Source organism: Peromyscus leucopus, chromosome 4, assembly GCF_004664715.2.
Source record: "Peromyscus leucopus breed LL Stock chromosome 4, UCI_PerLeu_2.1, whole genome shotgun sequence".
NCBI classification, from domain to species: Eukaryota; Metazoa; Chordata; class Mammalia; order Rodentia; family Cricetidae; genus Peromyscus; species Peromyscus leucopus.
Window position 1 is genome coordinate 18,619,259 of NC_051066.1, and position 15,407 is coordinate 18,634,665.

Sequence of the window (15,407 nt, forward strand, 5' to 3'; positions counted from 1 at the left end):
AAGGCCCCAGTGAGGCTCAGATGTTTAAACACTTGATCTCCATTTGGTGGCACTTTGGATAGGTTTAGTATGTGTGCTCTTGCTGGAGGAAGTGTGCCACAAGGATGGCTTTGAGGTTTCAAAGCCACACATCATTCCATGTTCCTTCTATGTTCCATGTTTTCAGTTCAAGAGGTGAGGCCTCAGCTTCCTGCTCCAGCCACCATGCCTACCACTGGCTTCTTCCACTCTATCATCATGAACGTCAACTCTCTGTATCCACAGTTCAAATAAATAGTTTCTTCCGTGACTTTGGTCATTGTGTTTTATCACAGCAATGGGTAAGCAGCCAATACACTGTGCTTATTCACTGTTTTATTTGGAAGTTTAACATGCAATCACAATATTCTTCATGGACAAATGACTTCTGCTTATGGTTGAGGAGTACTCAACAAACATTGAAAATCATGGGATTTTTCCCTGAGATAAGAAGAACAACACCCCTACTTCAGCAAGCTGTAGTTCCCCTCTTCAGAATAACTGACACAAACTTGTTTTGTTATTTGTTTTGACTTTTTATATTTTTAGTTGTTTTTTTTTTTACTTGGAAACATCTAACAATAAGCCTTCTTTAGTTATAAGCTGCCTATAATTAAAAGTACTGAATGATTAGCCAGGTAGTGATAGCACATGGCTTTATTTTCAGCACTCAGGAGGCAGAGGCAGGCTGATTTCTGTGAGTTCAAGGCCAGCATGGGCTACAGAGTGAGTTCCAGGACAGGTTCCAAAGCTACACAGAGAAACCCTGTCTTGAACAACAACAACAACAACCACCAGGTCCTGGACTTGTTGCATGAGTTAGCTGTTTGAAACCTGGGACTTATGCAGGGACGCTTGGCTCAATCTGGTAGGAGGGGACAGGACCTGCCTGGACTGAGTCTATCAGGTCGATCCCAGTCCTCGGGGGAGACCTTGATCTGGAGGAGGTGGGAATAGGGGGTGGGCTGGGGGGAAGGAGAGGGGGGTAGGAAGGGAGAGAACAAGGGAATCTGTGGCTATTATGTAGAATTGAATAATATTGTAAAATAAATAAATAAATAAAACAACAAAAAAAGAAAAAAGTGTTGAATAATTGGCACCCAAAATAGGAGATCATTGTTGTATATTTTATAATATCAAACATAATTAAATTGCCTTGGTAGAATAATTGAACTTGATATGGCTTTCTGTGAGAAAACACAAATTCAGGAAGTTGCATAGATCTTTAATGTTACTTTCTTCTAAATGAACACCATTCCCTGAGCATGGCTTTCATCCTGTGGGCTGGAACAACATTGTTGAACAACCTACAAAATCACTGTATGAGCATGGATGAAAAACCATGGTAATCTTGCAGCAACCTGGGTATTTACATCCATGAAGTAAGAATTTGAACTGTGAACTAACCATTTCTTCTTACTTTTTTTTCCTATTCTCTTGCAGTATAAGTGTAGTGAATTTCTAATTAAAACAACAACAAAAAACATGTTGAGGTTTCTTCCTGCACTGTTGCTCTGGGTATCTAATGTGAGGCTCTCAGAAGTACTCTCTAGCACTCAGAAGCAAGTTCAGTCATCTTCTAATAAAACCATTGCTTGGGGAAGGTAGCTCCTTTTGTGATAATGTAAGGATTGAATAGTGAAGGCCCTTTCAATATCCACTGATGTTTCTATTAATTATAGACTTTCAGAGAAAGAAGAAGGGAATGTCTCTGAAGTCAGGACAGCACTACTAGGAACATCTCCTCACACCTTACGTCCTGTTTCAGGGCTGTTTTCTGTAATCTGACATATTTTCTTCCAGAGGAGGCTGTTGCCCATGCAAATGTTTGGATGTCTCACTCACAGTGAAAATACCTGGAACTTCCTTCTCCAAACCACTTTCTATGATCCAAATTTTCTCTGAGTATAGCCTTTATGAAGAATTTAGAAAATTCGATAGACATTGTACTCTGGTTCATTATTTCCTTTTAGAAAGTTTCACTAATGTTTGAAATCCTTTTTCCTGTCAAAGAATCTGTACTTTTCCTAAATGAGACCCATAAGAAACTTTCCTGAAGGAAGGATAAACACACCTCACCATAGCAATGTTGCCTTTATGGTTCTGTTGTCTACAAGCTGGCAATTTCAACTGCATGCTACTATTTTTAAATGTTCTTAATGATTAGTAAGGTGTTTAAATAGTTTACAACATCACTTTTACATCAATGCTCCTTAAAAAATTTATAATAATATTATTTTGAGTTCTAAACTCGGCAAAAAGAACAAATATTCATTTTTGTCTGTCTCTCTTTAGTGTATAAAATTAGTCTAAGTAAATCTGTCATATATAACCTGTTATAAACCATTTCCCAAGTTCTAGCACTCTAGTCCTCCCTGTCATTATGTTCCTGTATTCACAGCTAAAACACTACAATGAAAATCCAAGTGCTCTGTGACCAAAGAACACATACCTCACCTATTCAGATTACAGTATTTATGATCAAGATAGACTTTGTGAACAGTGGTTCTCAACCTGTGGGTCCCAACCCCTCTGTCCAACCTCTATTTCTAAAAATCTTCATATTAAAATTCATAACAGTAGTAAAATTACAGTTATGAAGTCACAACAAAAATAATTTGGGGATAGTGGATCATCACAACATGAGGAACTGTGTTAAAAGGTAGCACTAGGAAGGTGGAGAACCACTATTTTAGAAGTATATACCATTTTTACAAAATGCTCATAGTTATTACAACTTACAAGTGTTACAAATTTGGAAACTCTTGCTTGGAAAATAGAGACACTATTTGGAAACATGAGTAAGGAATAAGTAAATAAAAAGCATCACAGCCTATTACTAATATACAAAAATCATATAATCTCAATTTTCATGTTTTCTTTGCCATTTATATGTATTGAAATATTATGATTATTGTTCATGTCTCCTGAAGTGAATCACCAAAGTTAAGGTTTGTCATCAGTGATATAGTTTTCCTCCTCTATGCATATTCTCACTTGTTTCCCATTATGGACTTTGCAATCTCCTAATGCAAGGTCAAATTATGTGACAATATATATGAATAATGACACTTTTTATGTCTTATTTTGAAAAAATTTACACTTTGTTGTCACAGAGTAGAGAAGAACACACAATGTTGATTGAGGAAGGTCTGCTCTGAGATGGCAGTGTTATAAACAACAGATGATACATCCATATATTATTATATATATTGACATTTAAAGAGATAGAACCCCTTACAAAGTTTGTTTGAAAATTTACTTCTTCATAATCTGACCAATCAGGTTTCATTTTCAACAGTACCTCAAAGGTGTCAAGACTATATTTTCTCTAATTATATGAGATTATTATTACTATAACTTGAAGTCTCATATCCCTCAATGACTACCTAAAAGATGAAGTGGCTTCTATAGTTTCTAGACAGAAATTTTATTCTGTGGCACTTACTTGTGCTGATGTGTTCAGACTTGCTGCTCTTGGGGGCTGGCCTCTCACATTGTGTACCTGACCAATTAGTGGAGCATCTAGAAAGATCCAAACAACAACGAAAACAGCAAGGAATCAGTAAATAACAAAACAAGTTAACACAAAACAAGTTAAGTGCAGAAACTTAAAACAAAACTTCTTTGAAACAAGAGACAATCATTACAGATTCATCATGATCAAGGACTTTTTGACTAATTAGCTTCACATTTTCAGTATGCTACAGCTAACTTCAATTGAATAGCATTTGTTGGAATATGTAAAAGAAAATAAATCAAGCAACTACTGCATCAATATTGAGTGTGCATATTAAACAAAACCTTTTTTATTAGGTTTCTGCAGTTTGTTCACCTGTTGTTTAAAGTCGAAGGTGTAAGTAACTACTAGACATCAAAGTGTTGGACTTTGAATAACTATAGATATAGAAATATTACAGTAATCCGAGAAAGGAAAAAACAATGCTTTCCTTTGTTAAATAACATGTTTATTAATAGGAGTTCAAATTAATGTGCTCAAGATTTCACAGCAAGAAGTTGTTTCCCCTATATTGGTAGCACAACACTGTTGACGTAAGTTTAGAGGAGAACAAGAGGGGTAGATTTGATGAAAATCTATTCTTAACACAAAGCAGAAGTATCTAATTGGGTGATTAAAAAAAATGAACATGTGTTATTTTCCCTGAGTGTGCTAACTGGCTAACAGAAATGTCTCTGTGAATCTGTCAGCATCAAGCCAAACAGAAACAATATCTTCGGCCTCACTTCTTACATAAAATGACTTTCAAATATCACCATATCAGAATAGTTGAATCTCTCTCAATGTAATGTGCACTATATATCTACAATACACAATTTTTGTCACAATTAATTCATATGAATAATGTTGTTTTCCAAATTAAGATTCTATCACATAGTGTGCATTACTTTTGATATCTGTAAAAAAAAGTATTGGCTCTCATAAAACTTGGTTACATTCCATAAAACCATCATACCCAATGAATTCAAACCATGAACAAAAACTGGTTTCAAACAAAGCACAGGATCACCAGCATAATGGCTTTTTTTTAAGTATATAGTTATTTGATTAATAATGATAACATTAAATTATGAGCATGAAACATGGTTCAAATGAAAATTAATATCACTATGTTATGATTCAAGCAATTACTAAGTTTTGTGTTATTACCTCATAGAAGGCTTATATGAAGTTAATTTTTCTGCACATAGCATTTGTGATAGGACTATATTATATGTAAATAATTGAAGAAGATAAATTAAAATCCAGGTCTACAGATCTTTTTGTGAGATTGAATCAGTGTAATGCAAAAGGCATACAAAATTAGGATAAAATGGACAATGAATGAAATGCCCAGGTTTGTATAACGTTTGGTTGTTTCTCATATACGCTTTTATAGATATTTGACCTAGAAAAACTCTTACAACTATTCCCAGGTTCTAATTATCAACACAGTCCACAGATAACTCAAAAAAAAAAAAAAAAAAGATGCTTGGTGACATTTTGCGAACATATTCTTGAAGCAAAGTATAATTGTTGCAAAACTTTTCATTTTATGTAACTTTACATCTTTCAAATTGTCCTAATTGACCACTGAGAATGTTTTATATTACTCAGTGCCAAATTTGTACTTTGTTATAAAGCTGACATACACACATAAATGTGTGCAGCTATATTGAATTGTTTTTCAAACTACTGAGATTTACTCTTTACATCACCTTATTTTAAAAAGTAGAGTGGGGTTTACATTAAAATATGAAAATAACATTTGCTAAGTTTTATGGTTCTTCTAGAGGAGCAGTTCTTAACCTATGTGTCATGACCCCTTTGGAGGTTGAGCAACCCTTTCACGGGGGGTCACATATCAGATATTTACACTATAATTTATAACAATAGCAAGATTACAGTTATGCAGTAGAAACAAAAATAATTTTATGGTTGGGGGTCACCACAACATTAGAACTGTATTAAAGGGTCGAATCATTAGAATGGTTGAGAACCACTGCTCTAGAGATAAAGATCTCTGAGGTCATCATAATGACTGAAATGACAAAGTGAAATTACCTGGAAAATGGTGGATCAAATGCTAATTGAGTAGATTATGTTCTGACAAGAACACAATATATCTTATATATTTTATGGTGTTAAGAAAACATGTTTTATAGCCTAAAGATAGCAGACTGTGAAACAGAAGATGGAAATAAGAACAGAGGGCACTTATGAAAGTCCTTCAGGTCTTTAAGTAGGACAGATGACATTTGTTAACAGTATGGTCTAATTTATCCATGACTTGAAGCCTAGTACTTACTTCAGGTAAGGAAGTCACATGCTCATGTTCTTTAAATTTCTTACTTTTAAAGTTGGAATACATTTAAGTTCCAAATCTACAGGGGATATTTTACGTGGGGATGACTCTCAGAGATTACACTAAAAATAATTATTTTTTAACAGTAATACATCTTAATCAGTGATGCCAACCTTGCAATTTTTCCCTATATTTCTTATAAAGTAATGTTTTACAGCCAAAGATAAAATAGGATATGTTTCACTGTCTCCCTTTGTTCCAGACTTGAAAATAATCTCTTTGAGATATTAAATCAAATAGAAATCATTATTCTTGTTGCCTACCTTATAAAATTACAACCTAAGACATTTGCTGCTCCAGAAGTTTCTCTTCCAGTGGGTGATTTAAAACCAAGCATTTTAAAACCATCTTTATAGAATTTAATAAATCTTCATATCTAAGTAGAATGCAATGATCAAGGCCATTAATGGCCCAGTACTGAAGAAAAGGAATGTGCAGATCATCAAAATTTCCTGTCCAATTCCTCACTGAATTATTTGCATAATCATACTGACTATAATTTCTCTGGCATCTCTTTCCCACTTTCTTTATTCATCAAGCAAATTTCCTCATCCAAGCTTTAGCCATCTTTGAATCTATACAACTGCAAATCACTGCTACCTCTGTTCATCTGAGAATAAATATCTGCAAGTTAGACTCACCACCACATACACCTGCATATCATTAAGTATCTTATAATTATGGCTAGAGATCCACATGCTAGCAATGTTAATCTCAGAGAAGCAATACATAACATACTTCAATAAATACAATTATTATACACAGAGTATATTCTTATAGCAAGTTTTACTTAATCATTTTTTATTGTTAGGCTCAGAACAATAGTATACAAGCCCAACATGACCGATCAAAAGTTAGCTAGGTGACTATCTGTCCTTTACATAGTATCTACAAAAAACAAAATGAGTTTACTCAATCAGTTTTAAAAATTACTTCTCATCTAGATTTTACCATATAAAATATATTTATTTAGCTTAACATGACATCATAATTTATATAAATATTGTATAGTTTTACTGTTTTTGTTTCAATTATATCCCTGCAGTAGAAGATGTTGTCCTTAGTAAAGACAATGTTGCTCAGATGTCATACATAACCAACACTGCAGATTGTCAAAGCAAACTTGTATATATGGAAAAAGATGTCTTCAAAATAGAAGTTAATATTTAATAAAAATATCACCTATAATTAAATTGTTAAAATAGTCACAATTACAAACTAGTAGAGAGATTCTTTGTAAAGAGAATTAAGGTTAGTTATGTACTACTGAGTATATATTCAAGTTTTCAGGTATGATCTTCATAATAACAGTAATAAATTCATATGATCTGTTCCTGTTATTTTGCAGAAATATGGTCTAGAATCATCTACTTTAGGAGAACTTCAAAACAAAATAACTAGATTAATAAATGCTTTTTTTAATTTTCATCAAATTTAAAGGTCATGGAATTATTCTGGCCACAGTGAAATTCAATGGTGAACCTTAAAGCAATTGAAACTATATTTCTCATCATTGAATGTGTGAATTTTTCCTTTAAGTATCATGATAGACATACTCTGAAAGGAAAAAAAAAATCTTAATTTAACCTATGTTTCTCTATTTAGGAATTAATGAAGCAATTAAGAAATTCTACATGTGTTATATGCGTCTCAGTGCTTCTAAATCTCATTCAATAAAATTAAAAACATGACTATCTACCACACATCATCAGATTTGTGCAACAATGTTTACATATAGTAAAATTTATACAAATTATGTAATTTGAAAAATACTTAATAATTCTCTAAATAAATTTGGCTCTGAACCTTAGGAACCCAAAATTAGCAAATAATGCTCCACTTTCTATTTTCTGTGGAGTTCCTAACATCTTTTCTAACTTTATGTTGAAGATTGTATTACTTCATAATGCAAAATCATTTCCTGCAGTTTTAGATAGATATTTATTCAATTTAATTTCTGTCAAAGCCCTTTCCATCTGTCAATGTTTCATGGCCTTAACAGGTAAAATTATCTCATGTATTCATAAGAATACTTTAATATTATATTATAAAAGTTCCCTTCTCTTTAATTTGAAATTTTGCCTCAGTTATGATTATCATTTTCTGAACTTCATACCCTGTCCTCGATAGATGTTATTGTGGAGTGCTGCTCTATAGTTGGACACATTAGTATATTTGTGGTTACAGCCATTTAAGTTAGTGTAAGCCAGAAGGACTGTTTGAGACCAAGTGTTTCAAAGCATCACGGGCAGCATAGGCGGACCCGATAGCAATGCACTTGTGTCCAGCTTCCATATTATCTCTAGGAAGATAATGGTGCATAGTCAAATAAATTTTCCAACCAAGCACAAGGAGTAATTGGCAGGAACATCATGAAGTTATTTAATGGTACTTTAAAAACGATAACCCCTGGGCTGGAGAGATGGCTCAGCAGTTAAGAGCACTGACTGCTCTTCCAGAGGTCCTGAGTTCAATTCCCAGCAACCACATGGTGGCTTACAACCATCTGTAATGAGATCTGGTGCCCTCTTCTGGCCTGCAGTCATATATGCTGTATACATAATAAATAAATAAATAAATAAATAAATAAATAAATAAATAAATATAAAAAATGACTATTTAAAAAAAAACAATAACCCTGGAGGAGCTTGGTCCTTCTTCTACTGAATGTATCAGGCTTTGCTGACTCCCCATGGGAGCCCTTACCCTTTTGGAGGAGGGGATGGGGAGTGGGTTGGGTGGGAAAGCTGGCAGGGAGCAGGAGGAGGGATGAGAGGAGGATCTGTGGTTAGTATGTAAAATGAATAAAAACATTTCTTAAATAAAAAAAACATTTTCATAGGATAAAGTCCATGACCTACCCAGCAACAGTCCTAGGGCAATATGGCATTACTAAGTGTGATACCATGATAACAGCACATTGATAATAAAAAATCTATTTATTTAAACAATTAAAAAACAATGACACCTAATTATAGCTCAATGCATTAGGAAAATTGTTTACAATTTTTTTTTGCTTAAGACAGTACAAGATTTTTCATAAGAATTCAGAACACTAAAAAACACATTTTTTTAAAGTAAATTTGCAAGAATTCCTGCACCAGTTCTTAATGTTTCATTCTCTGTCCTACAGTACAGTGGGGGTTTCAATATTTTCTCTCATACCAACCTGAACCTTCAGTTGGGATTGCAGTATACCATAAATGTGTCTAACATGTTTTGTAGGGGTTTTGTTTTTGTTTTTTTGAGATAGGGTACCGTGAATCCCACCAGGAGGATCTGGAATTTACTAAGAAGTGTAGTTTAATTCAGTCGATTAGCTCCATGAAATTAAAAAGTGCTAGTATAAATGACATATATGACATGCATGAATTTTGAAATTAATCTGGCCAGGGTTGAAATCTAGGCCCTTATTTCATCCCATTACAGGTTTCTCATCTCTCATGAGGGATTAAACATCCTCCCTTCTAGGTCAAATGATCCCATAGATCCAGCCGGCCTTAGCTTGGACCACTATCCTTTAAGTCCACTTACATTTTACATGTTTACCCTCTCTCATTCACATTCTTCTTTCCTCCTTTCCATTTTTTTCCTTTTTCTTTTGCTGTTTTTCAAAGCAAATTAAACATTATAAAACATAATGACTTTAGGTTTCTTGAAAAATTAAGACTAACAAATATGAATGTTATTTGTATTTAATATTAATAATGTTCTGACTGTTGTGAACATTAAATGTACAGATTACATCAGCCTATTAGTATTAATATAATCACATTAATATTTACTGTGTTGATAAAATTGAAATATTACTATGATTGTAATTCTTGATTTGTATTCTCAGTAGAAAAAAAATCTTAGGTATATGTTTCTCTAGTGATTTAATGGGATGACTGTTTTGCTACTATTTTGGTATTAAAAAAAAGAAGTAAATTTTTTTCTGCATGATTATAACATGAAGAGATTTTCCCTTTAAACTAATGTGGTTGGTAAAGTACAAGAAGCAATCTTTCATGAGAACCGCACAAAGTTACTGTGGAATCAAGCACTACATTAAAGGTAGATTGACACAATTTTGTCCTTTTGTTCAATTATGAAATATAGGAAGGAAATAAAACTTTATTGTTATAAACATATGAAACTTGGAGCTGTTAAACTAGTAGACATCTAAGAAAAGCACACAAGTAGATAGTTAAAAAGTTGAATAGGTAAGTAATAGTTATACAAATATCTGTACTGGTTTTGTTTCTTTATTCTGACACACTTATTATATTAAAAAACAAGAAAATGTTATGACATCAAAAGGAATAATGGGATCACATCCAATCTGCAAATGAATACATACATGATATGAATCTTTACATTTTAATTATTTTATATACCTGGTGATATAGCTCAACAGTAAGGTTGAAAACAGTAAGAAAAAAAAATCTGTTTTTTCTTAATACCAGGGCTCAGTTCCAAGCACTCTCATGGCAGACACACAACCATCTGTCACTGAAGTTCTGATGCTCTCTTCTGATATATGCAGATACCATGGTACATGATGCCCATCCATATATGCAGACAGGCAAAACACTCACATATTTAAAACAAAAATATTTTTAAAATCTTTAAAAAATTCTAACACATGAAGACAATTTTTATGTATTATTGGGTTAATTTGATATTTCCATACTTGTAAAGATTATAATTTTATAGCAGTTCAAACACATCTTTTCAAGTGTTTATCAGTCTGTCTTAAAAGAAAATGAGAGGAAGATACATGGGGGATGGGGTTGGGGAAGAAGAGGAGGCCTCCGCAGGTGGTCTGATAGAGAGCTTGGAGTAGGGAGTGAGACTGGGGCATTGGATTTGTAGGAGAGAAGAGAGACTTGAATATCTGTGATCAGTCTACCTGATTCTCTGGTCAACATAGCTAGTTGGACCACAGAGGGTGCCTGATGATGTAATGGTCTGAGATAAATGGGATGACTTGGGGCAAGGAAGTGGGGAGGAGGTCTGTGTGATCTTCTGGATTTTCTGGCCACAGCATGTGGTTTGCTACAGAGCTCAGGATGATTGAATTTGGAGAAGAGGTGGACAGATGAAGAAATGAATGTGAAAACTTTCAAAATTCTCTTTTATCCTTTGAAAATAAGTAGCATATTAATGTTATCTATTATATATACACTTATATCTCCTTAGTAAACAGAGTGACTATCTTCTCAGGGTACAATCTGGAGTTTAAGCTTGGGCAGGAAAATATGATGTGTGTGGTATCTATTCCAGGTACCTTGAAGAACATGACCAAAGCAAGAACAAGTCATAGACTGGTTTCTGGGATGGTAAAGGACAGATATTGATGTGGCAAGCTATCTTGGGTTTTGCAGTTCCAAACAACATGCAAACTTCACGTTTTCTGCTTTGAAAATGCTCCAAGGGGCAGAAACAAATCAGTAACATGCAGTGATCTGATTGAAGTGTGGACACGCCACACTGCTAAAGTTCACCTGCTTAATATCATTCTGGAAATGTGAGGGTTGTTTGGAGTCACTCTGAAATTCTCTTGGACTCTTCTTGGCTCTCTAGAGAATCCTGGTCTGCATGAAGAAGGTTTCTGCCTGATAGCCAGACCTCCGGAGCCCAGGCTGCAGATTGCCTTCTGTAAGGCTATGAATGTTAGCAGTCAGGCCTTAGCCAGGCCTGGAAATACAGAGGAATAGTATCTACTTTTGTAAAGCACGACAAAAACAGAGCCCTTTACCTTCCTTCCAAAACCTTAGCCACATTTTCTCAAACATCAACTATAAATTCCATCTGTTTTATTCCCTCTAAGGAGTGGGAAAATAATCTTGTGCTTCTAATAAGATCATTATATTAGAATAATTGCAAATGCAAAAAAAAGAAAAAAAAAATCGAGAATGCACATCACCTGCTGCTGTGGTGCCTGGCCCTCAGTTTCCCACAAGCTCATGTTGGAGAGGCACAAACTTTCACTAACTGCTTTGGCTATTTCTCTAAAGCCAATTTCTGCCTTGTTTTTTAGGGTCACAAGAGGCTTCCAACTTTCCACTTCTTTCACTGCCCTCTCTGTGGTCATTACTGTCAAGGCCACCATACTGCAAACTGATTGGTTGCTGATGAGATATATCTTTTTTTTTTTTTTTTTTTTTTTTTTTGGTTTTTCGAGACAGGGTTTCTTTGTGTAGCTTTGCGCCTTTCCTGGAACTCACTTGGTAGCCCAGGCTGGCCTCGAACTCACAGAGATCCGCCTGCCTCTGCCTCCCGAGTGCTGGGATTAAAGGCGTGTGCCACCACCGCCCAGCCTTATCTTTCTTTCACTGGCAAGCACATCCTTTTGCTGTGAAATTCCCACTTAGTTTCCCTTTTGTTTTCGGACTTCTGAGAGCAAGATTTTTATCAGTTTCTGATCATTTTCAAGCTAGTCAAAAATATTTTTACACTTCTGGTTTTTAGAGTTGTCCACTATTTGGGAAACAATATTCTATGTGATTTATATAGGTTATGTTTTTTAATTCTCACAACAGTCTCAGGAAACTGACCAAAGCAGTATATTTACAATAAGACACTAAGAGATACAGGAAGATAAAATTGAACAAATTGAAACCTCAACAAGTAAAGTCTACCATTCTGTTTTTGTTCTATTTACTAGGAAATCCATTAGTCATTTTTAACTTGAATAAAGCCTTTGTCTTCTTTTATATTGAAAATTAGGATCCATTATTAAATGCATTTTAGAAATCCATGGCATTTTCTAGTAGAGTGGTTTTCAATCTTTCTAATGATATGACCCTTTTATACAGTTCCTCATCTTGTAGAATCATAAAATTATTTTCATTGTTACTTCATAACTCTAATTTTGCTGTTGTTATGAATCATATAGAAGTTTTTGTGTTTTCTGATTGTCATAGGTGATCCCTGGGAAAGAAGCATTAGACCCTCAAAGGAGTCATAACCCATAGGTTGAAAACTGATGTTCTAGTAGGTCCTCCTGTCAGCAAGGATCTTTCCAAACCAGTGTGACAATTTATATCTTCAAGGTTACTACTGTGGTCTATGGAACCCATTTCAAACACCTAACTAAGCATGTAAGTTGATGAAAATTACTCAATAGTTTAATATTATTCACCGCAATTATCCTTTATTTGATAATACTCTAAACCCAAAATATCTGTGGTAGTTTGCACAAAAATGACCCCCATAATCTTGTCAGGAAGTTGCTGTGGATATCACTCTATATAAATAAAACACTGATGGCCAGTGACCAGGCAGGAAGTATAGGCGGGACAAAGAGAGAGGAGAATTGGGGAAACAGGAAGAAGGAGGGGGGACACTGCAGTCACCGCCAGGACAAGCCACATGTAAAGACTCTGGTAAGCCACCAGCCACGTGGCAAGGTATAGATTTATAAAAATGGGTTAATTTAAGATAAAAGAACAGTTAGCAAGAAGCCTGCCACGGCCATACAGTTTATAAGTGATATAAGCGTCTGAGTGATTATTTTATAAGTGGATTGTGGGACTGCGGGGCTTGGGGAACCTGGAGAGAAGCCCTCCAGCAACAGGAAGTGGCACTATTTGAGAAGGATTAGAAGGATGAGGAGGTATGGCCTCATGGGAATAGGTGTGGCCTTGATGGAAGAAGTGTATCACTTATGGGGGCTTTGAGGGTTCAAAAGCCCACATCAGGCTGAGTTCTCCCTCTTTCTGCCTATGGATCTGAATGTAGCTCTCAGCTATTGCTTCAGCACCAGGCTTACCACCATGATCCCCACCATAATGATCAGAGACTAACCTTAGAAAACTGCAAGCAAGTCTCCAATTAAATGTTTTCTTTTATAAGAGTTTCCTCCATCATAGTGTCTCTTCACAGCAAGAGAGGAGTGACTAAGACAACATCCCTCCCTCCCTCATCTCTTTGTATAGATAGACTCAGAAGGCCTCATAATGCCCCCCACATCTTTTCAGAGAGAGAGAAAGAAGGAGGTCCAATGCAAGACAATTGATGACCAACTATAGCATTTGGAGAAGACAAAACAAAATAAATGAAATTAACTTCTCTTCATCAGATAATATATAAAATCTGCCTACTCCTTCCTTTAGAGAATATAATAAAACCTCCAGAATATTCATAAAATACCCTACCATGTTCTTGTAAATAATAAAGATGATCAAGTGGATCAAGGGCATGATAAAGTAAATTATTCTATTTGTTCTGACTCTTAACTGTGAACATGTTTAACAAGTAACAGATGCTGTCACAATGATGGAATGATTATTAAACCACAGGAATAATACAACACAGGCACTCAGTCTTAAATTCTGCAGCAATGCAAAGGAATTTAATGGTACATGAAGAATGCATGTTAAAGGTTTGGAATTAGTGACTAAATCACAATCATAAATATCTTAGAAAAAGGAATTTATTATTTTGTGGCGAGGAATAAGACACACAAGCTTAAAGGTGCCATGGATTAGAGGTGGGATTCAAAGGTTAATTTTGCAGAAATATGCTCCATGTCCAGAGGCCACACTTAGAAGAGGTGTTCACTTTCCATAAAATACAAACCATAACAGACAGATGTAGAAGTTGAAAACACAACTGAAATGGCAAGATACACGGGTAAAACTTTGTGGAAATCCATGGTTCCCAAAACACAAATGCCTATACAAATTTAACCTAGTTAAAAAACTGGGAGGTGGGAGGCAGAGTTTTCGCTTTGGTTTGAAATGCAAAACTAAAGCATAAAAGTTCACAGTGCTGTATTGTTTTGACTATATGGAAAACTATTCTTGCCCTGGGCAGGAAACAATAACACACAATGTGAGAAGTGTCCTGGCATTTTGTCATATTACCATTTTAAAAACAGTGAACATCTAAATAGATATGGTTTAAGAAGCAATACAATATTCAAGGTAGGTATTTTTGGTTCTCCATTTTCAGAAAATACAAATAATACTTTAAGAACTTATTTTTTCCTTAGCTTTTCAAAAGAGAATATAAATTACACAAAAATTATATAAAAACTATCTAAATTTCAGTAATAAGTACCCATCACTAATACTTTATTTTCTTTAAGAGTTTTCTCTGTTCATGTACATGTATTTTTATGTGTATATGTATGTATTAACATATTTGTATGTGCCATATGTTTTATTTTATTTTTGCAGCCCTGGGTGTCAAATTCTGGGCTTTTACATACGTTAGGCAAACACTCCACTTGAGTATGTTCAAGCCCTTGGACCTTAGAAGACATCACTGTGCTATCTGGGCTCACTTGAGCTGTTGTATCCCCCAGGATGGCCTAGAACTCATCCTCAAAAGCTTTCTTGAATAAATGCATGAACAAAAGAGAATGCAGCATGTTGTCATTTCAAATGGTAAGAGAAATTTAAAAGATATGCTTCTGTCTTCTATTCTTGGGTATATGTAGGCTACTAATATATCTACATACAATCTGATACACTATATTGAGCAATCAAGAAATATATAATAAAAGATGTCTAGAAAAGATAAATACAATTT

General features: G+C 34.7%; 1 protein-coding gene across 4 annotated transcripts in view; it reads right to left on the reverse strand.

Moving 5' to 3' along the window:
* Nucleotides 1-15,407, reverse strand: part of Lrp1b (LDL receptor related protein 1B) — a 1,927,307-nt gene that overhangs the window by 12,093 nt on the left and 1,899,807 nt on the right. For all 4 annotated transcript variants that reach the window (XM_037205578.1, XM_028868856.2, XM_037205579.1 and 1 more), the window contains one exon: nt 3,467-3,543. In XM_037205578.1, the coding sequence (XP_037061473.1) occupies nt 3,467-3,543 (77 nt within the window). The remainder of the gene's footprint in view (nt 1-3,466; nt 3,544-15,407) is intronic.